This window comes from Adiantum capillus-veneris, chromosome 15, assembly GCF_014529385.1.
Source record: "Adiantum capillus-veneris isolate H3 chromosome 15, ASM1452938v2, whole genome shotgun sequence".
NCBI lineage: Eukaryota > Viridiplantae > Streptophyta > Polypodiopsida > Polypodiales > Pteridaceae > Adiantum > Adiantum capillus-veneris.
The window spans coordinates 60,993,767-61,017,970 of NC_140945.1; the positions used below are offsets into that span (position 1 = coordinate 60,993,767).

Sequence of the window (24,204 nt, forward strand, 5' to 3'; positions counted from 1 at the left end):
AGAAAGAGGTCACTTTCAGATGGACCCAAAAAGAGATTTCAGCTTTTAGCCTCTTAAAGGAAAAGTTGACTTCAGATCCAGTTATTGTTTTGCCAGATCGTAGGAAGTCATTTGTGGTCCAGTGTGACGCGTGTGGCAGTAGCATCGGAGCAGTGCTAATGCAAGATGGACGGGTAGTAGCTTATGAAAGCCGAATTTTGCAAGGGCCAGAGAGGACTATGCAAGTCTATGAGAAAGAGCTCTTGGCCGTGATTCATGCGCTTTCTAGCTGGAAGCACTACCTCTTAGGTGCTGATTTTGTTGTCCAAACAGATCATCAGACCTTGCGATACTTCTTGACACAGTCAAAGTTATCCGAAAAGCATATGCGATGGGCAAACATTCTTTCCATGTTCCACTTCCAGATTATGCATGTGGAAGGTAAGAAGAATGTTGTGGCTGATGCGTTATCAAGAAAGCCACAAATTTCAGCTGTGTCAATTCCTTATCATCATGAGTTAGATGACATGAAGGAACAGTATACTGCTGATGAAGATTTTGCAAGGATCTTTGAACAGTTACAAGAGGGGCAACATCACGAGCACTACCTCCTCAGAGATGGTTTTATGATGATGCATGGCAGACTTTGTGTCACTAGGCCACTGCGACATAAGGTCATGGAAGAGAGTCATGTCCCACCGTATGCAGGGCATCGTGGCATAGATGCAACAGTTAAAGCGGTAGAGACGTTCTTCTATTGGCCTACCTTGAGGAGAGATGTGGATGCCTTTGTGCGAGCATGCATAGTTTGCCAAAAGGTCAAGTTTGACAGGCAAAAGGCAGCAGGGTTGTTACAACCACTGCCGATTCCGGATAAGCCATGGGAAAGCATTGCTATGGACTTTATCTTTGATCTTCCAAGGACGCCAACAAGGAATGATGGTATATGGACCATTATCTGCAGGTTCAGCAAGCAAGCCCATTTTATCCTTGTCAGGAAAGAGATAAAATCTGATCAGATGGCACGCTTGTTCATGTACAATGTGTTTAAGTACCATGGTATGCCACAATCGATTATCAGTGATCGTGATCCTCGCATGACCAGTTTGTTCTGGAGAGGATTGTTTGAGAACATGGGTACTACGCTCAAGTTCTCGTCTTCGTTTCATCCACAAATTGATGGACAGTCAGAAGAGGCCAATTCTACTGTCTTAGATCTGCTGAAATGCTATGTGTCTGATAATAAGGGCAAGTGGGAACAGTATTTGCCTATGCTTGAGTATGCGTACAATAATACGGTGCATTCGTCTACTGGCAAAGCACCTTTTGAAATTGTTGAAGGCGGCAAAAAGGTTCCTCCCATTTTGCACACAAAGGACAGGATCTTTGAGGCACATCGATATGTTGAGAACATGGATGAGATGTATAAGAAGATTAAAGTTGCCTTGGAGAAGACTTAGGCAAAACAGAAAAAGGCTGCTGATCGTCACCGTCGTGAATTGCTACTATCACCTGGTGATTGGGTTCTCTTAAGGTTCGAAAAGGCAAGGTTAAAGAAGATGAAGGGCAAGGAACGGCTGTTTCCTAAGCTTAGCATGCGTTACTATGGGCCTTTTCAAGTGCTTGACAAGATCAGCGACGTGGCTTACAGGCTGAAATTGCCTGATGCGTGGAAGATTCATAATGCGTTTCACGTGAGTCTTCTAAGACCCTTCGTGGGTGATGTGCGAGAAGATATGCCAGTTGAGGATCAGCCAGAAGTTGAGGAACTTGATGAGATCCTGGTACCTGAGCAAGTTTTGGCACATAAGGACAAAAAAGTTAACGGACAAGTTGCAAGTTGTTATTTGGTGAAGTTCAAGAACTATCCACCTATGGATGCAAAGTGGATGGAAGAGCATGAACTGTCAGAGTCACCAAATGTATTGCAGCTCTACCTTGAAGCCTTTGGGTTATAGCCTACTTATGCCCCAACCCAACGTGTGCAAAGGAGGGGTAATGATACAGCTAGTACATCAAATGTACATATGAATTCAGTGCCATAGATGGAAATGGCAAAAGTATGAAGGCCTCATTAAGTCATTTGTATCTATGTATGTTATGACCTTTCTTGCGGATACATGCGATGATAAAAGAGTGTTAATAGCACAAGATCATCAGTGGCGTGTCTTTATGGTATGCAATCGAGGACGTTTGCGATTTCAAGAGGGGGGTATGTCACGAGGACGTGGCAGTTATTAACCATGTCACAGAGATGTGGCAACTGCTAACCTTGGTTGTTGGTTTCTTTCCAATGGGGTTTTTTTTTATTTGTTTAAGACCCTCTTGTTGAAGTAGCAAACGGTCGGACATTGCATGGCCAATGTGAACGGTAGATTCACCCGTAGACGGGAAGTGGTCGGCACTGGAATTCGTATGGTAAGAGGATGTCTAGGCTCAGAGCAAGATCATATAGGTCCCCCCGTCGCACTTAGCAAGTTGGTGGATACTAGGAAGTGAACTCAATTAAGGCGTAAAGTCAAGGTGGGACTACCAACAAAAAGTATCCGACAGTTGGGCCACATTGCACTTTTGGATGCGGCTCCAATGAGGATAGATGGTCAGAAGACCAGTGGGAGCCCAACGGAAGCATCTCCTAAAATTTAGGGAACTGCTATTTTGGGCCGTGAAATGTGTTCGCGTCATTACCTCTGGTATGACTAGGGGAACATTTTACAACTCTGCCACGAAGTCAACTGGGCAACCGGTCAGGATATTTTTAAGCGGCGAGCCCGAAACGGGCAAATGCTTGTAAATGCGCCAAGTGTCGAATTTTCATGCACTTTCCTCTTGCAGAAGAAGTGGCGCTGAATTTTATGCTGGGAGAGGCCTCATTTCAGCTTTTGTCACAGGTTAAGAGCTATGGAGTGCTTCCTTTCCCTCTCATGTACAGTGTGGTGCTAGGAGTGATGCCCTGTACACTACACACTGCTTTCTCTCTCCCCTACGTGCAGTTATGCCCTGCACACTACACACTGCTCTGCAGTGTGTAGTGATGCCCTGCACACTACACACTGCTCTGCAGTGTGTAGTGATGCCCTGCACACTACACACTGCTCTCTCTCTCCCCTACGTGCAGTTATGTGATGCCCCACAAGAGGGCTACTCATTTGACTGATGTACAGTTGTGTGGGTTCATGCTTTTGTCTTGAGGCAAGAGCCTCCTTGAGCAAGAACAGGGGTAGCTAACTGCTGCTCCAAAGCAGGCACTGGTGAGGGTCATAACCTCACCGTACAGGTGCAAAATCAGCGCTGTGTATGCGCTGTAAATTCACTGTTTTTCAGCCGTACGGACGCCAGGATCATTGGGAATTGTGCCCCACTGGCAAAGGACAGTTAGGGGACTGTTTGGGGCTGAAAACAGGGCAAAAACCAGTAAATACAGCATGCTGAATTTACTGTTTTTGGACAGGAATCAGAGGGTATACGCCAGTGCAAGCGAGTTCCATCAGGGGAATTGGTTTCGCGCAAGTTTTGGGGCTGTTATGCTGCCGAAATTTGGCCAAATCAAATGGTATCTAGGTGGATGCACGTGAAGGATTCCCAGGACCTTACCTTGTAATTTACCCTCCTAAAGAATAAAGAAATACCGAAAGGGGCGCCAATTTTGGGGCCTACAGGTTGTCGGCGTTTGCTCGGAGCATTCTAGCTTCCGAGCCGTGTGTGTGATCAAGTGTTAATTCCCGTTACAGGTCTCCTTTGCAAAGTGCTCTGCGTGTGTGTTTTAAGTAAAGAATTTCGGGTGAAAGCCAACGCCTACTGGCCGGTTTCATTGTCCTTAACGAGCTCTTCCCTAGAGCAGCTTCGTCACGCCAAGGCTCTTCACACACGAGCTACACCAAGCTTTGATACCATGTCAAAGTCGACGATGCGAAAGCGTAGAGAGAGAGAGAGAGAGAGAGAGAGAGAGAGAGAGAGAGAGAGAGAGAGAGAGAGAGAGAGAGAGAGAGAGTCTCCCGAACCAATCAACCTTGGCAATGAATAACTGAATGTGTATACAATGGAGGCAAGGGGTTGCTTATATAGCAATCCCAGTAAATTGCCCTACCCAAGACTTTGACAAATAAGTAAACTAAATACCTAAAAGCCAAACTAAATAATGGGATCACATTGGGCAGTTCACTTGAGATGCCAAAACTTTAACAAAAAGGCACTAGGGTTATTACAGCCACTGCCAATTCCGGATAAGCCATGGGAAAGCATTGCTATGGATTTTATCTTTGATCTTTCAAGAACGTCGACATGGAATGATGGTATATGGACCATTATTTGCAGGTTCAGCAAGCAGACCCATTTCATTCCCTGTCAGGAAGAAGATAAAATCTGATCAGATGGCACGGTTGTTCATGTACAAGGGTGTGTTTAAGTACCATGGTATGCCACAGTTGATTGTCGGTGATCGTGATCCGTGCATGACGAGTTTGTTTTGGAGAGGATTGTTTGAGAACATGGGCACTACGCTCAAGTTCTCGTCCTCGTTTCATCCACAAACTGATGGACAATTAGAAGAGGCTAATTCTACCGTCTTGGATCTGCTGAAATGTCAGATAATAAGGGCAAGTGGGAACAATATTTGCCTATGCTTGAGTATGCGTACAACAATACGGTGCATTCGTCCACACGCAAGGCACTATTTAAGATTGTTGAAGGTGGCAAAAAGGTTCCTCCCATTTTGCATGCAAAGGACAAGATCTTTGAGGCAGCTGAGAATATGGATGAAATGTATAAGATAATCAAAGTTTCCTTGGAGAAGACTCAGGCAAAGCAGAAAAGGGCTCCTGATCGTCATCGACATGAACTGTTGTTTTCACCTGGTGATTGGATTCTATCGAGGTTTGAAAACGCAAGGTTAAAGAGATGAAGGGCAAGGAACGGTTGTTTCCTAAGCTCAGTATGTGTTACTCTGGGCCTTTTCAAGTGCTTGAGAAGATCAACGATGTTGCGTATACATTCAAATTGCTTGACACTTGGAAGATTCATAATGCGTTTCACGTGAGTCTTCTAAGACCCTTTGTGGGTGATGTGCCAGAAGATATGCCAAATGAAGATCAGCCAAAAGTTGAGGAACTTGATGAGATCTTGGTACCTGAGTAGATTTTGGCACATAAGGAAAGAAAAGTTAAGGGAAAAGTTGCACGACGCTATTTGCGGAAGCTCAAGAACTATCCACCTAAGGATGCAAAGTGGATGGAAGAGAGTGAACTTTTGAAATCACCAAATGTATTGCAGCTCTACGTTGAGGCCTTTGGGTTACTGCCTACGTATGCCCCAACTCAACGTGCTCAAAAGAGGGGTAATGACGGAGCTAGCACATCAAATGTACATACGGATTCAGTGCAATAGAAGTGTGCATCGCTCTTCAAGTGTTAAAGGAGTTATGCTCACTTCTATCATAGATGGAAATGACAAAAGGATGAAGGTCTCATTAAGTCATTTGTATCTATGTGTTACGACCATGGGAAGGCCTTGCAGCCACGAGCTGGTGGGCCGACCGGCACTGGAATTCGAGTAGTAAAAGTATGTCTAGGCTTAGTTCAAAGTCACTTAGGCCCCCTCGCTACACTTATGAGTCTGTGGGTACTAGGAATTAATTCAAAAGAGGCTAAGTGGACACTTGGCGGCTTCTCATGTAGTTTCCCAGTCTAGCTGGAAGAGGGGGCGCCCATTTTTGAGAGAGGAGCTGAATTCGGCTCATAGAGTTACTACAGAGTGTGGGTGAGTAGTGGGTGCAGGTCTCATAGCTTTAATGGAAAGCTTGCCTTCTCCCTTGTCTTATGTAGCGCGATGATTCCACTCTCGTGCATCTCTCTCCCCCTTTGAATATAGAAACGTGATGCCCCGCGCGAGGGCTTTTCATCTATATGTACAGTTGTGTGGGTTCATGCGCGATTGCCGTAGGCAAGAGCCTCTTGCACAGGTACAGGATTAGCTAGTTGCTAATCCCCCACAGGTACATGTGAATTTGGAGAGATTTCTCGCGAGAAATCTCGTCTGATTCAAAGGCAAGTAGCCCTACATGTGCGAGAGCTCGAGGGCTTGCTATGGATGCGATCGGCATGCGAAACGGAGCTCAAAACAGGAAATTACAGCCTGCTGTGTAAATTTTCAGGTTTAGGGTTTCGGCCCTAATAGGTCTCTAATACCCCTAGGAGGTCCAGGGAAATGAGGGGACCGTTGTACATGCGATCTGGTGCATTTTCGGGGCAGAAAACAGAGAATTCAGCGTGCTGCACATTCTCGCCAGAATTGGGAAAGTGCCCGTATGCGCCGGGAAAGTCATTCATTGCGTGGGGATTTTGTCTGTGAAGTTTCCTAGTACATTTATGCTGCCGAAATCGGGCCAGAACATGTCTTTTTCAGCCCGGATTGTGCGGGACAGCTTGTAGGAAATCGTAGGTCTTATTCCCTTCTTGATAAGAATAAAGAAATACCGAAAGGGGCGCCAGTCTTTGGGGCCAACAAGTTGTCGGCGTTTGCTTGGAGCGCTCTAGCTTCCAAGCCTTGTGTGTTCAAACTGTTAATTCTAGTTATAGGTTTTATTTGCAAAGTTTCTCTGTCCTAAAGTCTAAAGTAAGTTTCGGGTGAAAGCCAAAGTCTACCGCCCTACGGGGCCGGTTTCAATCGTGGTCATGTGATAGCCTATGACAACAGATTATTCTCTAAGGCTGAGAGAGTTGCACAGAAGGAATTTCTTGTAGTAATTCATACATTATCTGCTAAAAAACATTACCTTCTTGGAGCTGATTTACAGTTCATACTGATCATTAGAGTTGGAGATACTTCTTGTCACAATCGAAGCTATCTGACAGACAAATGAGATGGGTAAATCTTTTGTCTCTCTTTTATTTTCAAAATTCAAATTGTTTATATAGAGGGGAAGAAGAATGTGGTTGCAGATGCTTTATCTGGCAAACCGCAAATTTTTGTAGTCATTGCTAGTTTTTATCATGAGTTGGATGACATGCGACAGTAGTATGCTACAGATCTCGATTTTCAGAGATGAGTTGGATGACAGGCGATAGTAGTATGCTACTGCTACCTTTGCCAATTCCAAATCGACCATGGGAGAGTTTTGCTATTTACTTTATTTTTGATCTTCCAAAGACATAGGGTGGGCATGATGGCATATGGACTATTGTAGACAGGTTCAGTAAGCAGGCTCATTTTATCCTTGTAAAGAAGACGATTAAAGTAGAGTTTCTCATTGTTTATATCTTTAGGTACCATGGGATGCCTTCTTCTATTGTTTTAGATAGAGTTTCTAGGATGACCAATTGGTTTTGGTGAGCTTTAAGTGAGAATTTGGGGACTACATTGAAGTTCTCTTCTTCTTTTCATCCTCAAATAGATGGGCAATCAAACTTGCAAGGTTGCATCCGTACGTACGTACTGTACGGATCCGTACGGTACAACCGTACGGTACGTACTGTACGGATCCGTACGGTACAACCGTACGGTACGAATTTTTACGTACTGGTAGGTACTGTATGGCAAATTTTCACCTTTTTAAAAAATCGACTCCCTGGCGAAAAATCGACTCACAGGTAGGACAGCGCTGAGAGTTAGTAGATAAGGGGGCACTTACCTTAGGGGTCTCAAGCATAAAAAATCAGTGATTTCTCGCGAATCAGCCTTGCGTGCGTTTTGCAGACATCTGCGCAGTGCGTTTCAAATTTATTAGTTCAGAGCTCTCGAGTCTCAGCTTCTGCAGACTCCAGAGTTTGTGCCCACTCTCTCCAAGGTATTCCTGTTCCCTCTTTCATGTTCTCTCGCGTGACTCTGCGTTCTTCTCGCGAGACTCTCCGTTCTACCAAGTTCTCAGTGTTACGTACTGGTCCCGTACCTTAAAGGCCGATCCATACAGAAGTACGTACCTTACGTACTGATTATGTACCGTACACTACGTACCTTTCCACCTTGAATCAAAGATCACAAATTCAGTTGTGCTTGATGTGTTAAAGTGTTATGTTTCGGATCACAAATCGTTGTGGGACAGATATTTGTCATTGGTGTTGTTCGTCTAAAACAACACAGTCTATACATCGACAGGGAAGGCCCCATTTGAGATTGTTGAAGGTGGCAAGAAAGTGCCGCCTATCTTGTGCACGAAAAATAAGTTATTTGAGGCAAAGCGCTTTGTGGAGGATCTTCATACCGCATTTTCCAAGATTAAGGAGGTTTTGCAGAAGTCTCAAGAAAAACACAAAAAGGTAGTGAATAAGTATCGCAGAGACATGTAGCTTAGAGAGAATGATTTGGTGCTACTCAAGTTTGAGAAAGCACGTCACAGAAAGAAAAAGGGCGAAGAGAGGCTTTATCCAGAGCTGAGCAATACTATGGTCCTTTCCAGGTTAGGGAGCAAATCAATGATGTTGCTTTCAGATTGAAGCTGCTAGATCATTGGAAGATTCACAATGCTTTTCATGTGAGTCTTCTACGTCCTTTTAAAGAACAAGTGCCAGAGGATATGATTGTGGATGAGCAATTTGAAGTTGAGGAACATAGGAATCCTTCAACATGAACAGATACTGGCACACAAGAAAGTAAACATAAAAGAAAAGCTAATCCGGAAATATTTGGTCAAGTTTCGGAGTGATCCGGTTTTGGATGCCAAATGGATGGAGGACGACTTGGAAGATACTTCTCAATTATTAGAGCTTTACCTTGTGGCTTTTGGATTGTCTTCTACCTTGCACCAAGAGTTTAGGATGGTTCGACGATTGAGTCTGGTGCAGGGCCTACTTCATAGAGGAGCGCTACTCCACTCTCTTGTCACAGATCAACACAAATGATTGATAGTGTTTTTTATTGATCAGTTGTTATCCTTTCAGGGATGTTGAGCTGACGACATTTTGTCGTCACTATGTATTTTGACGAAATTTGTAACAAGAATGATTTACTCTCTCATTTTGATTAATGTCTTACTATTTGATTGAGTATGATTGGATGGAATGACTGAAGCATTCTATCTTGATGATGTACTAATTCATTAGAGACATCCGTGGAGTTCGAGTTAGAACCGGATGTGATGATTAGTATGGATAAATCTAGTGTATCACAGTTTCAATTTGGATGAGATGAACTGGGTATGTGGTTTTAGTGCATCAAGACATTCGCCAGAGATCGATCAGATTTGGATGTGATGGCTAATATTGCTACTCCAGGATATTGAAAGTTCTGATGAGGATGAGATTGTTGGATAGAAATTTGATTGATTCTAGTGCATACGGAGCATCTGAGTGTTCGAGATTGAACTGGGACTTGTTCAAGATAAATACATGTGATGCATGCCATGTGGTCTGTGCCATTGATGCATGTACGTGATTGATTGAGTAATTGATAAATATTATTGTGAGACTGTGCATGTGCGGAAGCGAGAGAGAGAGAGGTTCTTTGATTGTTCCTTCTTCAACGATGCTTGTTCGTGCTGTTGCTACCGAACCGGGCAATCGGTCTTCATGTGTCCTTTCTCATCACAGTAGAAGCAGCTTCCTTTCTCTTTGAAGGTTTGTACTTGATTTCGCGTGAGATACTTGAACCGTTTGCCGGTACCCTCTGGTTTCTTAGGTTAATCCGTGTCCTCTGGGGGATGCTTTTTGCCTTGGTCGCCATGGTCACCATAAAACGCTCTTTGCCTTGCAAGGTATGTGCTATGTTCCATCTGTCTTGGGGTACTAGTGGAATGTAGATCCTCGGCGATGATTGCCGACTCCCTCATCCGCTATAGGGTGTTGTGGGGGTACACCTTCATACTCTTCCGATGCGGCGGTTTGAAGGCCTGCTTCAAACGTCTGCATCTTTTCCTCATCGAAAATCTTCATGAAAGGCGTAACTTTCAGAAGAACTGACCAATACTTGTCAACATAAGCCATGACTTTCTCATGTTCCTTCTGGGCGAGTCAGTCCCATTCCTTCTGAATGTCCTTCTCGAAGTCGGGCGGAAGAAATTGTTCATAAGATTCAGTTTTGAATTGAGTCCATGTTCAGGCTTGTGTACCTTCCAGATCTTGGCTAACCATCAGTCGCTTGCTATCTCCTTGGGATGCATCCCAACATGACACAACCTGGATTTCTCCGTGAAGTTCCCATTGGCAAAAGCAACCTCAAATTGCCTGATGAAAGACAATGCCTTGGAGATGTCTTTCTGTCTCGTATAGTTGTCAAACTTGACATCCTTGTCACCGGATTTGAAAATCCCCATCTTGCGGTGACGCTTGTGGTTATCCTTCTTGAACTTGGGCTTCTCTTTAGTATTACGTAGGGTAGTAGTAGGAGTTTTCTTCTTCGGAGAAGATTTAGATATTGTATGAGAAGTAGATGTAGTAGTATAATGAAGAGAGTATGATGGAGAAGAGATAGAGATATCCTTGCTCTCATTAAGCAGAGAAAGTTCTTTTTCTTGGCCCTTGCTCTTGGAAGGCCGTTTGTCCCGATTCGGAGATCCCTTGTGCACTTCGACACCTCTTTGCGCATCTTCCTCCTACTGTTTGCTACCGCCGATAGGTTTTTCCTGACACCCATCGGCATCTGTTCCTTGCGGGTTTTGATTCCTTCCAAAGCCTTTTGGACAGTCGGCAGTGTCAGCAGCTGTTGTAATTGCGCGAGTTGAACTCGAACTTGCTGAAGTTGTCTTTAGCGGTTCTTCCGTGGTTCGTCATTGTTCTTTCCCTTTCCTTCTCGGAATTTTTTCCTTTGCAGAGAAAGAGAGGAATCCGAGCTCTAATACCACTGTCACAAATGGGAGCGCACATGAATAATCAACAAGCTGAAAATAAATCATCGTTCAACTCAAAAGAGATGAGGGAGAAGATTGACAGTATTTGGGATCAGAAGATGGGCTGGTCCCCCCTCCTTAAAGAAAATCTTTATTAGGGAGAATCTTTTTACAAGCACAAGAACCGAAGTAACTCCTCCGTTCTAATTCTCAGACTCGATGGTCAATTCCTTCCCGTGTGGGAAATTCCTGAGAGACGAGCTCTCAATTCTGTATTTGTTTGCTCCTAGAGCGTGAAGCCCTACAGACCGTTCCTGATTCTGTTCTCTGAATCTTTGAGCATAGGCCGAGGCCTCGTTGCTCCTTCTTCGTGATGGAGTAGCACAAACACGAAACAACAACTCTTATGTGGCGAATTCACAATGGATACTTGTTGCTCCGAGTACGGGAAAGCAAACTCCGTGTATTGGCTTGCTCTTGATCGCTTGCAAATTCTTCGCCGGATGGACTCTTGCTACTAGCGCTGGCACCACCTGGAAGACTGAGAGAGAGCGTGGGCTGCTTTTATAGGCTCCCTGCTCGCACCCGGCAGGAATAGCCGGTGCGGAGCCGGTTGGAATAGGGGTAGCCAGGTAGGGCTGGAAGGAGGAGGAGGTTGGCGGTGTCACAAGACGGGCACCACTTGCTAATAGAAAAGAATAGACTGAACAACTTTAAGCACTTCAAATAACAACTGAACTGAAAGAGAGTGACCACACTCGACACGGAGTGGCGGAATTCCACCCCAGAGAGTATTGGCCCCAAACCTTGGCGCCCCTTTTGGTATTTCTTTATATTGCATCAACACAGTACAAGCCGAAACTACAGACTCTGCACCTTCTCTAGGAACCATGCCAGAGAATGAGCCCTCAACACATATTTAAAGGCCCTTGGCCTATGAAAAGCAGTTTACATGAAAAGCCTTCAAACTCAAAAGCTTCTGGTCCAAAAGCAATGCCAAAAAGCTGCCAGCGTAATTTATGGAAATCTGTACAGCTGTCACGTTAGCAGTCAACGCAAAATGCGGAATTCCGTACAGCTTGCCACATCATCAGTCAGTGAAAAATCAGGGTTTTCCGTACAGCTGCCACGCCATCAAACTCTATGCAATTTCCTTGTGTGTTTGTGTGGGTCGTGCTTTATTTTCTTTATGTCACTTGGGGCCCCATCGGACGGGGTCCCTAAAAGTTGCTAGGACTTCTTCTTCTGTTACTTGTTCTTCTTAGGGTTTAGGCCCCTCGGCCGACATCTGTAACTTGGCTCCATTCTTCAGGGCTTTGATACGTCAACAGTTTGTGACAGGCGGTTGAGTTTTTAGCGCAAGGAAGAGAGATTGTTGCTGTTTATTCTCAGCCGTATGAATTTAGCGATGGCCTTTTTTGATTGAGGTTTGGCTTATTTTTAAGTGGAGTATCCACTTATTAAGTGGGCGGCCGGTCACTTTAAAAAAAATGCGAACCTGGACAAAACTCAATGAAACTTAGTGAGTTGAAATTTGATGCTATACAATCACATTCCAGGCGTCCCCGGATGCAATGCAATGCATACACAGATTTCTCGCGGGAAAGCATTTTCTCTTCCACGAAAACACTTCAGAATATTCCGCTTTTTAGAATTAGCTTCTCAGAACCCATCTTTATTCTTGTGCTTGCGTTTTTACACATATTCCTTTTTCCAGTTCGGGTTTCCTGCTAGACCAATGGAATATTCCCTTTCTGATGCTCTCGTCACCCATCACATGACGCATCAAGAATATTCGTTCCCCGGTCTCTCCTATCGAACTAGTGGTACAACCCCTTCGCGATGCTTAATGTCACCCATCATATGACACATTAGAGTTGTCCGTTCTTGATGGCTTTTAATAATTCCAATAGATTTACAGTTCCTAACCTTACGGTTCAAGTGCACACATTTAAATATCCTAAGTTCAATAAAAAGAAATTACTCAAAAAAATAAGAAAATAGTCCATTCAACAAACAGGCACTGCTCGACCTAGCTTTACTCCAATGTATAAATGACCCTAGGAGTCACTTCTCAAGCATGAGTAAGTACCTTTAGTACAGTAGCAAGTACCTGCAGTACCTCAACATCTTTGGCGTTTTTGCACCAGATCAGCCCATCAACACCAGTGCTTTCAATTATCAGCCATAACCTCGTCGCACTGTCGCAGATCCAGCCATTAGTACTAGCATTTTCAGTTTTCTGCCGAAGACAGCAGATCAACAAGCGTTCTCAAATTCAGCCCTCAGATTAGGCAGCGTTTTTCAGTTTTCAGCCCATTGCTGACCTCGGCGACAACAGATGAGCCCATAGCCTCGTCGTAGTTGCAGATCCCATTCAACACCCCTAGCGCTTTGCATTTTCAGCCCTTAAACTTGCAGATCCAAGTACCGGCAACAAGATCCCGTCAGCATCTTAGCATTTAGGACCATTGTATCAACATTTATGCAATCTAAAGCAAATACCTCTCTATCACTCACAAAACCTTCTTTCACAGTATCATTCTCTGTTTTCTCTCTAGTCTCTGTACATCTCTCATGAAGTAAACTCTCTCATGAAGCATAAGGAACCTTGAGTACGACTGAGCACTCATCTTGAGGCATTCACCATCAATCACTTCCTCTGCACATTACAGTTTGCCTTGCTTTTTCTAGTTGTAATGGGGGGCGATTACTTTTCTCAAAGGGAGGGGGTATGTCACAACTTGGTGACGTGCCATCCGACCCAATTGGAAGTGGGAAGAAAGAGCTCAATTAGACCCGGAAGGTGGACCCAAATCAGAGCCTAGCGAGAAATGTGGTGGAAAATCTAGTGCGATTCACGACATGTTTTCTAGGAGGTAAGGTGGCACTTGTATGGATGGGTGATGGTGTTACATTGTGAACTTGGAGCTTTTGGGAGCCAGTTTCAAAGCATTTGACGAGTGCCAGCTTTTGAATAACAATTGATTTCGGAGCTTTTAGCTCTTGTAAAAGCAAGGCAAAGGGCCTATAGAAGAGAAGCCTTGTGTGAGTTCTAGTCATCCGGTTGGAGCAGACTCGCACTGGCAGTTGTATATGTGAAGATCAATAATATAAAAAAATACCCCAAGGGCTCGTAGTTAGGGCCTTTAAGAAATCTGGTGACTCTAGCAAGCTTGCAGTCTTTTGTATAATTCTCATTATTAAAGACAATCTCGAATTCTTGGAGAAATTGTAAAGATTTTGGTCTATTGTGAACTCCACTGAATGTGTAAAAGTTCACCGTAGAACCACCATCTTTGAATGGTTTGGGACTTGGAAACATGAGGAAGGATAATAGGGAAAATAGCACAGATACATTGATTAAGGTCTTGGTATAGGAGGATACGAGGGTTAAGGTGGTGGTGGGAATGGTGATGGTAAAGAAGAAGAAACCGAAGAGTTAAGAAGGATCTACAAAGTAGGATTCTCGTTGGCCATTGTACAGAAAACACCTCCAATCAAATAAGACTGGAGGAGGAGTAAGAGGAGTAGAAACTGGAGGACAATAAAATTCTGGGCTGGAATTGTATAATAGGGCATGTGAGGAGGCAAAGATCCCATAAACATTGGTGGTTTAAGAGGAACATGGGGGAGAGATGTCACAACAGATGATTGAGGCTTAGAAGAAATTATCGACCAAGGTAAAGTAATTCCAAAATCTCATAAAGATTGTGGAAACCTTTACCTTCCACATAAGGTGCATACAGCTTAGAAGTAATAATCATATGCAATCCTTGAACAAAGCTCACCAAAATATTCACAATCAAAGGGAATCATTATGAGAGTCTCGGAAGTAGGAGGTTTCCGTCAAGTTCCCTTGGTTGCCTCTGCCAAAGTCGGGGTGGGGTGAGTGTTAGCCTCCATTGGAAGTGATCATTCTTCTTGTGAGAATACGAAGACTGATTCTCTAACGCCACTAGAATCACCCACTGGACCAATGATCCACTCGAAGACGTAGAATTGTAACTAAAATACTTGAATTGAAATGGAAAGATCTTGCTTGCACTTTGTAGTGGACATGAAGAGTTTTGACCCTTAAATGGAGTGCCCCTTGTGGTATTTCTTTATTAATTATCAATAGAGCATTCACAACTGTTCTGTGACCACACACTAATTTGTTTTTACAATCCAGGCCTTGCCTCTTATTTAGTTTTTTTTACAGGCACAATAAAAAGCTTTTACGAAAAAGCCACAATAATCGATTGCTTTCAAAACTTTATCCCCAAGGTTTCCCAGCACCAAAGATCAACCCACATTAAAAAATCTTGCAGTACATTGTTGCCTGCCCGTATGCTTTTCCTACATCAGACTTGTCCATATGTTTCTATCTTTTCCGGCCGAAAACCCACCATGTTTTACCAGTGGGTGAGCTTTGAGATGGCTCTGGGCTACTCTGCTACCCATGTAAATGTGTGGGTTGATGTTATGTGCAGTGGAATGAATGTTGTATTTTCTCAAGATTAGTGATCTTTACTGCTCCAGGTTCCTTTTAGTTCTTAGGGAAAGAGAGAGATTTCCGTCTTATGGAGAGTGCTATGATCACGAACAAAGTGAGTGGATATTGTGCGTGCAAGTGAATGAGACTGAGAGAAGGAGAGAGAAGAGATATGACACCCGAGAGGTTGTAAAACCCTCCTCCGAAGGCCCCACTCTCGTTGGCGAGAGTGGTCTACTTTGATTGCACAAAGGTGTACAATGCGAATGCAATGGACTGATGCAACTTGGACTATGCTGATGACGACGACGACTTGATGGCTGAAATCTGGGATCTTCTAATTGCTGAATTTCGGGACTGTTTCGGTGGCTGAAAATGACTGTTTTGGCTGCGTTTTTATGGCTAAAGTTGGGGGGACTTCTGCAACCGATTGGGTGCTGATCTGCTACAGTGTCATAGGCTGAAATCGCTGTGTATCTGCTGTAGATGAAGGCTGAAAACAAAGCGCTGCAGCATAGCAAAAATGCTAGCAAAACGCTAGGGCTGCTGTGGGAAAAACGCTAGCAAAGTTGGATCTGCTGGTGACAATGAGAACTTGCAGTCGCTAGGGTGCTGATGTTGATGACGAAGCCTGCTGTGGAAGGAAAATGCCAGGGCTGGGGTGGAGATGCAAAACACGCCAGGGATGGGGTGAAGATGCAAAAACGCTAGATGGTCTGAGGGGGTACTGCTGAGAAGTTGCCTGTTGAGCGGGAAGCTCCTGTTGCCTCTTCTGCCAGAAAGTGCTAACTTGGGTTTGCTTATATATTAACTTAGCAAAATTGCCCTACCTACTTTTGTTGGAAAGTCACTTAAAAATAATAAGTGAAAATAACCAAAAATAGGAAAATAGGCTAAATGCACTGGAAAATTCCCCTAACTAATGCTATGGATTCTGATGGGAATTCCGATGATCATGCTGTGTGCAAGCGGAGGATATGCATCTATGCTAAGTGACTGGACATGTAGGGTCTACGAATAGATTCACAAAAGTGCCAAATCACTGCTAATCTAGACTTGACTGAACTGAGTGAACCCTGCTGTGGTGTAGCTTGTCCACGGATACATAGGGTTGGGATGTGTCACGTGACATCCCCTCCTTTTCAAAGTGAGGTATTGGTACCGAACTGTATGGCGTCGAGGGAGATCGCCAACAGCATCTGGAATCTTGGAAGGGACTCTTTACCGGCCCACTCTGCTGTGTGGGTCGCGCGGTACTTGAACTTCATAAAGGTCTGCAACGCTTGCTTCTTTGGGCCGCGTCGAAAGCGACACAAAATCTTCTGAATCTCCTTTCTTGCTTCTACTTCGTGTAGAGTCCTGCTTCTTTCATCTTCAAGAATCTACATGGCTGAAAATTCCTGAAACCATCTCCAACACAAAACCATGAACATACCCATTCCATGTAAAGTGAAGGAAAAAATTCTTGTCATCTCTAAAGACTGTGCATGCAATGTAGATGAACAAATAGACGGAGTGACCACCCGTTCATCAAACACATGCAAACAATGCGATCGAATCTTTCCTGTTTGATCAAAATCAATCAACTGTGGCAAATCACAATGGAAATGCCCATGCTTGGTGCTCATACAATCATGTGCTCTTTCGGAAACTGTCATGCCAAGGAAGAGACATGGAATGTGACTTTCTGACATACAAACTTTTCATCTTTTCATGAACAATCCGCATACATTCGTGCTCATCCATGAGAGAAACGTGCTCAACATACAATATGTCATGCCTAGTAAAAGGGATCACATAATGATGCTGACTAAAATACAGGAAACCTTCACGAATGAAACACTCGAAGAATGCGTGCGTATCAAGCATGTGAACACATAATACTTCCTGTGAGGGTTCCTTGGAGCAAGGCTCAAGAGCCAAGATCGGTTCTTCGGGATCTATCGAATCTTCTTGTGGGGGATCTGTGGACCTCGACTCGAAAGCCAAGATCGATTCGTGGTGATTGATCGAATCTACAATGAGGTTAGCGTCGCTAGAAAAAGCATCAACTAACACATCTTCCTTGTGAACAATCACATCTTGTTCATGCAATTCATCATACTTGTCTTTAGCATCCAAATCATCATGCAAATCATTATCCTTCAAATCATCATGCTTCTCATACTCATGTAAGTTCTGTGTGTCATGCTGTGGAGAAAAAGAGACTGAGAAAGTCTCCTTATCTCGAATCCTTTCAACCTTGTTTTGTATATTAGCAATGAGAGATGGAGAAGGAGAAGTATCCACTCCATGAAAGACAGTAGGAGAATCACTTTTGGCATTGAGAGTTAAAGTGCTAGCCTCCCAATCAACGAGAGGGTTTATTTCACGAAACCATTTCATGCCTAAAATCATATCACATCCTGAGAGAGGAGAAACAACAAATCTTCTAGTGAAGGCAGTCTGTTGAATTGCAAACAACACATCAAGGCACTCCTTCGTGATGAGAGCGTCCATACCAGGACGAAAGCCAGAGACCTCGATAGGAGATCTCGGACTAAGTTCGAGGCGGGCTCTCTCAACAAGAGAGAGGCTGATCACATCATGCATACTACCTGGGCCAAACAATATGACAAAACGGTGCCTCGACGTATGACCATAACGTTTAATGAGTGAATCATCAATGGGAGGGTCCTGAGAAACTTTGGGCACAATCGTGTTATCATTCATTGCATTGACAGATGTAGTGGGTGCTGTGGGCTCTTTAGATTCATTCGATTCAACCTTAGGACATGTTCGTTTTATGTGACCCTTAATGTGACAATGAAAACAACGACCTTCCTTAGAATAAGTGCTTTGTTCTTCCGACGTGATGTAACCTCCTACAATTCCTTGTGCTACCTTTTCATCTGGAGTAAGCTTAGGTTTAGCAATTGTGTTAGCCTTACCCTTAGATTCATTGGAAGAATTCTTTGTTGAGATAATGTTGGAAGATTGGTTAGAAGAGTTATCGTTCTTACCATTCTTACCGTTCTTACCGTTCTGAGTAGTCTGCGAAGTCTGCGAGGTACTTGTGGAAGTCTTGTTCTCCTTAGGCTTTCCTTTGTTGTGCTTCATCTCGTGGGCGAGAGCAATTGCTACCGCTTTGTTGAGATCTATTGGATCGAGTACCTCCACATCATACTTGATATACTTGTCCAATCCGTAAAGAAATGCCTCCTTGCGCTTCGTATCCGATTTGCGTAATTGAGTGCCAAGCTGCAAAACACGATTAGAGAAAGACATAATTGACATACTGTTTTGCTTGAGAGCTCGCCAATCGTCCTTCAATCATGCAAGGTACCGAGGTGCATAAACCGCGCCTTGAGCTTGTCTTGGAAATCAACCCAACTAAAAGACAGGGGCGTGAGATCGTCGGCTGCCTCTAGGTGCGCGGCTAGCTGTGCCTCTTGCCATGCCTGGTACCAATTTATGGCATCACCGGCAAGGTACATAGCTGCTGTCAAAACTTTGCTATTGCCTGTTTTCTTAGTTGTTGCAAAATAAGCATTAAATTGATGAAACCAAGAATGAATAACAGTAGCATCCATCTTACCGTCATACTTACTGAAAGTCAACTTCTCTGTGACTGGATTGTGTGAATCCGCATCGTGGCTTGCGCCACTTGACGAACTCTCACGATCTTTGGGTGGTTCGGTCTTCGAGGCTAGGATTTGGGCAATAAATTCTTGATTGCGAAGCTCCCTTTGAGCTTCAGGCTCGGCCTCCTTTTCTGCTTTTCGTTCATTTCGTTTAGCGCGCTCGCGTTCGAGAGCAAGTCGATTTTCTTCTTGTTGTGCGGCAAATCTTACGTTTCTTTCGTCGCGCTCGCGGTCCTTGGCTGCTTGATCTGCGGCCATTCTTGCAATTCTGTCGTCACGCTCACGGTCCTGAGCAAGGCGATTTTCTTCTTGTTTTGCGGCAAGAGCAATGCGCTCACGCTCCTAAGCAAGGCGCTCGCGTTCTAAAGCAAGGCGCTTGTCTTCCTGTCTATCCATCATGGCCATCATCTGCTTGACCATTGCCTCCATAGGGTTTGGCGTAGATGGCGAAGGGGGAGGGTTGGAAAAATCTCCGGGTGGGGAGAATCCTTCGTCGCCTCTCTCATGCTCATCACCTGAATGCGAAGTATCCATGCCGCTTCGGGTGACGACCATGCACTATGATCTTGGGGTCTTAAGCTTGCGAGGAACTTGGGTTCTTGAGGGTCTTGGTTCTTGGGTTCTTGAGGATCTTGAGGTTATTGAGGTTTTCTTTCGCTTGCAAATCATGGTGGAGAAGGATCTTCTCTTCACCCGAGTTCTACCCTTTTCTGTGGGCGCCCCCCTTGGCGGCCTTGCGCTCACACCAAGGTTGCTTTTTCCCCCCTCACGTTGATTGGCCGGCCGCTAAGTGCATGGTCCGCTCTCAATGAGTGAAAAGAGATACAAGGGGAGGTTGGACAAGCCCTTCTTTCTTGGGATTCCTGTCACTCTTCAACAAAACACGATTAGGAATCGCCACGCCCAAGTAAACTTGGGTTCGTGCGATCACAACAAACAAAAAAAATTCTTGTGGTTCTTGTGGTTCTGTCCTTGAGTAATGCAGAACACTTCCAAAGCTCTGATACCAATGTTATGTGCAGCGGAATGAATGTTGTATTTTCTCAAGATTAGTGATCTTTATTGCTCAAGGTTCCTTTTAGTTCTTAGGGAAAGAGAGAGCTTTCCGTCTTATGGAGAGTGCTATGATCACGAACAAAGTGAGTGGATATTGTGCGTGCAAGTGAATGAGACTGAGAGAAGGAGAGAGAAGAGATACGATACCCGAGAGGTTGTAAAACCCTCCTCCGAAGGCCCCACTCTCGTCGGCGAGAGTGGTCTACTTTGATTGCACAAAGGTGTACAATGCGAATGCAATGGATTGATGCAGCTTGGACTATGCCGATGACGACGACGGTGGTGACGACGACGACTTGATGGCTGAAATCTGGGATCTTCTAATTGCTGAATTTCGATACTGTTTCGGTGGCTGAAAATGACTGTTTTGGCTGCGTTTTTATGGCTAAAGTTGGGGGGACTTCTGCAACCGATTGGGTGCTGATCTGCTACGGTGTCATAGGCTGAAATCGCTGTGTATCTGCTGTAGATGAAGGCTGAAAACAAAGCGCTGCAGCAGAGCAAAAATGCTAGCAAAACGCTAAGGCTGATCTGGGAAAAACGCTAGCAAAGTTGGATCTGCTGGCAACAATGAGAACCTGCAGTCGCTAGGGTACTGATGTTGATGGCGAAGGCTTGCTGTGGAAGGAAAACGCCAGGGCTGGGGTGGAGATGCAAAAAACGCTAGATGGTCTGAGGGGGTACTGCTGAGAAGTTGCCTGTTGAGCGGGAAGCTCTTGCTGCCTCTTCTGCCAGAAAGTGCTAACTTGGGTTTGCTTATATATTAACTTAGCAAAATTGCCCTACCTACTTTTGTTGGAAAGTCACTTAAAAATAATAAGTGAAAATAACCAAAAATAGGAAAATAGGCTAAATGCACTGGAAAATTCCCCTAACTGATGCTAATGGATTCTGATGGGAATTCCGATGATCATGCTGTGCGCAACCGGAGGATATGCGTCTATGCTAAGTGATTGGACATGCACGGTCTACGAATAGACTCACAAAAGTGCCAGATCACAGCTAATCTAGACTTGACTGAACTGATTGAACCCTGCTGTGGTGTAGCTTTTCCACGGACACATAGGATTGGGATGTGTCACGTGACAGTTGATGCTTAGCTGCCTAAAATAATTGAGGCCTTGCCTCTTATTTATAGGCCTTCTGCCTTTTTCTAAAGCAACTACAAGCTGTAAGTGCCCTGTACAGCAGAGTGCTTCTTTACAATTCAACATGTTGGTATGAAACCCATCAAACTCTTTGGACATAGTTTGGCCCTAGGAGGAGGTTTAGACATAGCATGTCCATGTGGCACGTAGAGCCCAGGTGCATGCAACATCCCCTTTATGAATCACAAGTCATGAGAAAGAATTGGAAAAAGGGTACTAAAGAAGGAAATGCCTGAACCACCGAGAGTGGGGTGCAGACCTAAACTTGAACACATCCTATGTAGGGTGGCAAGGTGATTGCTAACACTATCAAAGTAGTGTTAGAATCAAGTTTGCCATGTCAGAAGTAGGCTTGAAAGTATGTCGATTCCCTATTGACATGTTTCTATCTCATGATTAAGATACGTGAGAAGCATGCAATGGAACATTGTGCTTCTCTTTCTTGTCCTATGGATCCTAATATCATGTTGGCCAAGAATGATGATATCTCCTACATAAGTATCAGCAGCTTTTTGTCTTTCTACTTTATTTGGTCAATACGTGTCCACACCAATTTTCTTCACTCTCTTTGGCAAACAGCATTGAGAGTACTTGGTTATAGTCATGGCACTATCGATCATAGTGCAATTATGTTGGAGATGATACCATTATTAGCTATATTGATACTGATTGGGTCAGGGGTAAACACACTCGGAGGTCCTACTTAGGAGAATATAAAATTGTTTTTCCCAAGGTTCATACTCTTTAGAATTCCTTCAAATCTATTTTGTGTGTTCGGAGCCCTTCATGTGTGTCAGCAGCACGGTCACCATAAAACGCGTTTCGGTGTGTCTGAGCAGTGTTTCGGCCTTGGGTCAAGAACGGTATTAGGAGCTTGTTACAAGTTCCAGGCCGCAGTTTACATTGCAAGTTAATATTTCCCTTTGATTGTAATTGTATTCTGTGTTGAATCATGGGAGTTTCTGCATTGTATTTGCAGACTACATTCAGGAGTTGCTGGATGCAGATGCGCACGGAGGTAGAGTGTTCAGCACGGGGACTAAATTGGTTCAAGGGTCATTGAATGCAGCTCTTCTTGCTGCTGGCACTACACTTGAGGCCATGAAAAGCATCCTTGAAGGACGGAACCGGCTAGCATATGCCCTTATACGTCCGCCTGGACATCATGCCCAGCCTACCCAGGCTGATGGATATTGCTTTCTCAATAATGCAGGGCTTGCTGTCCAGCTTGCCATAGCATCTGGCATCAAGAGAGTAGCAGTTGTAGATATTGATGTGCATTACGGAAATGGAACGGCAGAGGGCTTCTATGACAGAGATGACGTTTTGACCATATCTTTGCACATGAATCATGGCTCTTGGGGACCCTCACATCCTCAAACTGGATTGCCCAATGAGGTTGGAAAAGGGAAAGGAGCAGGTTTCAATCTGAACATTCCTTTGCCAAACGGGTGCGGAGACAAAGGCTATGAATATGCAATGCAAGAAATGGCTATTCCTGTTGTGGCTAAATTCAGACCAGAGATCATAGTGATGGTTGTTGGTCAGGATTCAAGTGCAGTACGTTCAAGCTTGTCTCTTAAACTTGCTTTGATGTTTTTCTGTGGGCTAGAATGTTCAAAAACTTGATTTTTCTTTGTCATTGTTTCAAAGGGGTTTTGTGTTGGGATTTTTAGTTTCTATTTCTATCATAGATTTCAATAAATACAGAACTGAGTTTTCGATCAATGTCAGGAATACAATGCTGGCAGGCTGTTAGGCTTGCTTGCCATGCAAATATTGGTGTCAAATTGAAGATATTGTTTGATAAATACTTACGTAATGTGGTTTTTTTGTTGATTCATGTGAACAGTTTGATCCAAATGGAAGACAATGCCTAACAATGGCAGGGTATTGTCGACTGGGGCAACTTGTTCGTGATCAGGCAGAGTTGTATAGTGATGGTCGAGTGCTGCTTGTACAAGAGGGTGGATATCATATAACATATTCAGCCTATTGTCTGCATGCAACTATAGAGGGTGTTTTACATCTTCCTACGCCTACTCTGTCCGACCCAATAGCATACTACCCAGAAGATGAAAACTTGGCTGTTGTTGCTGTAGCACAGGTCAAAAAAGAGTGGATCACAGCTTGCCTTGATGTAATGAATGGTGATTAATTGAGAGCTATGCTGTTCTCTGCTTACCAGAATTCTAAATTGAAGTCTCAATTGCCATGAGTGCTGCAGGTCAAGTTGTAAAATGTTGCTGAAGCTGGGAATATTCCATCAAAAATTACCTTGGCATACTCTGCAGTGGTGAAACGGCCATTGCCGCTCAATTCTAGGGTGAGCCCATTTGATTGTTTTCAACCAGAAGATGCAGGGCCAAATCAAGGGCATCAGAATTGCAGCACGCTTGCTTTGGACAAATGTTTTAGAAACCTCTGAGATGCCATTCCAGGGAAGAGAAAGAACAAGTTATTTGGTGGTCTAGCCATGAAAAATGTGATCAATGTGGACTACATTTGTTTCACCTCACCCTTACTGGTGATTCAGGTAGGCATTGAATCCTACCTTTACACATAAGCACGTTAATGTTTTCATTAGCTGCTCTAGCTTCGCCCATTAATCAGCTTCTTTGCTGGAGCAATTTCAATTGTTTGTATCAGGGGAGTTATTTCAATCGTTTTGTATCAGGGAAGTTTAGTTTAAATACGTTGTCAATCCCGCTCGGTATATACAGGGAAACAAAAAAGTTCTCATAACTCATGGACAATTGAAAATGGGAATGTTGTTTTTGAAGGGTCCAGAAACCTTGGAGGATTAAAAACATGCTAACACAGTGGAATTATGGAGGACAACAATGAGAGGCAAAAACTATGTGTACTGTGCTAATGTAATGTGTATCTTATTCTGTTTCTTTAGTAATCGTCTCTCGGTCTTTTTTGTGTGTGAGTTTTCATACTCATCTTGCAAACTGGCGAATACGTAAGAGCATAACTTACGTTTAACAGAAAGCTTACTCTTCATCTTTTGGTGGTGAAAAGATAATTTGACTAAATCCTCATGATGAATAGCTCGGTGAACTCTACTTTTGGCCTGTTATGTTAGCTACTAGGCTAGCCAAGGATTTCCTACTAGACACTTTGGTTTGCAACACCTTTGTGTAGGAGAGCTCTAACCTTCAT

At 44.0% G+C, this 24,204-nt stretch overlaps 1 protein-coding gene across 2 annotated transcripts in view; it reads left to right on the forward strand.

Moving 5' to 3' along the window:
• HDA08 (histone deacetylase 8) overlaps positions 1 to 23,814 on the forward strand; it is a 72,790-nt gene extending 48,976 nt beyond the window's left edge. The window contains exons 2-4 of one of the 2 annotated variants that reach the window (XM_086482591.1): positions 22,016 to 22,596; positions 22,889 to 23,176; positions 23,264 to 23,814. In XM_086482591.1, the coding sequence (XP_086338717.1) occupies positions 22,016 to 22,596; positions 22,889 to 23,176; positions 23,264 to 23,275 (881 nt within the window). In that variant the 3' untranslated portion in view covers positions 23,276 to 23,814. Of the gene's footprint in view, positions 1 to 22,015; positions 22,597 to 22,888 lie in introns of both variants that reach the window. The other variant, XM_086482590.1, reaches the window with a different exon arrangement.
• The last annotated feature ends 390 nt before the right edge of the window (positions 23,815 to 24,204 follow it).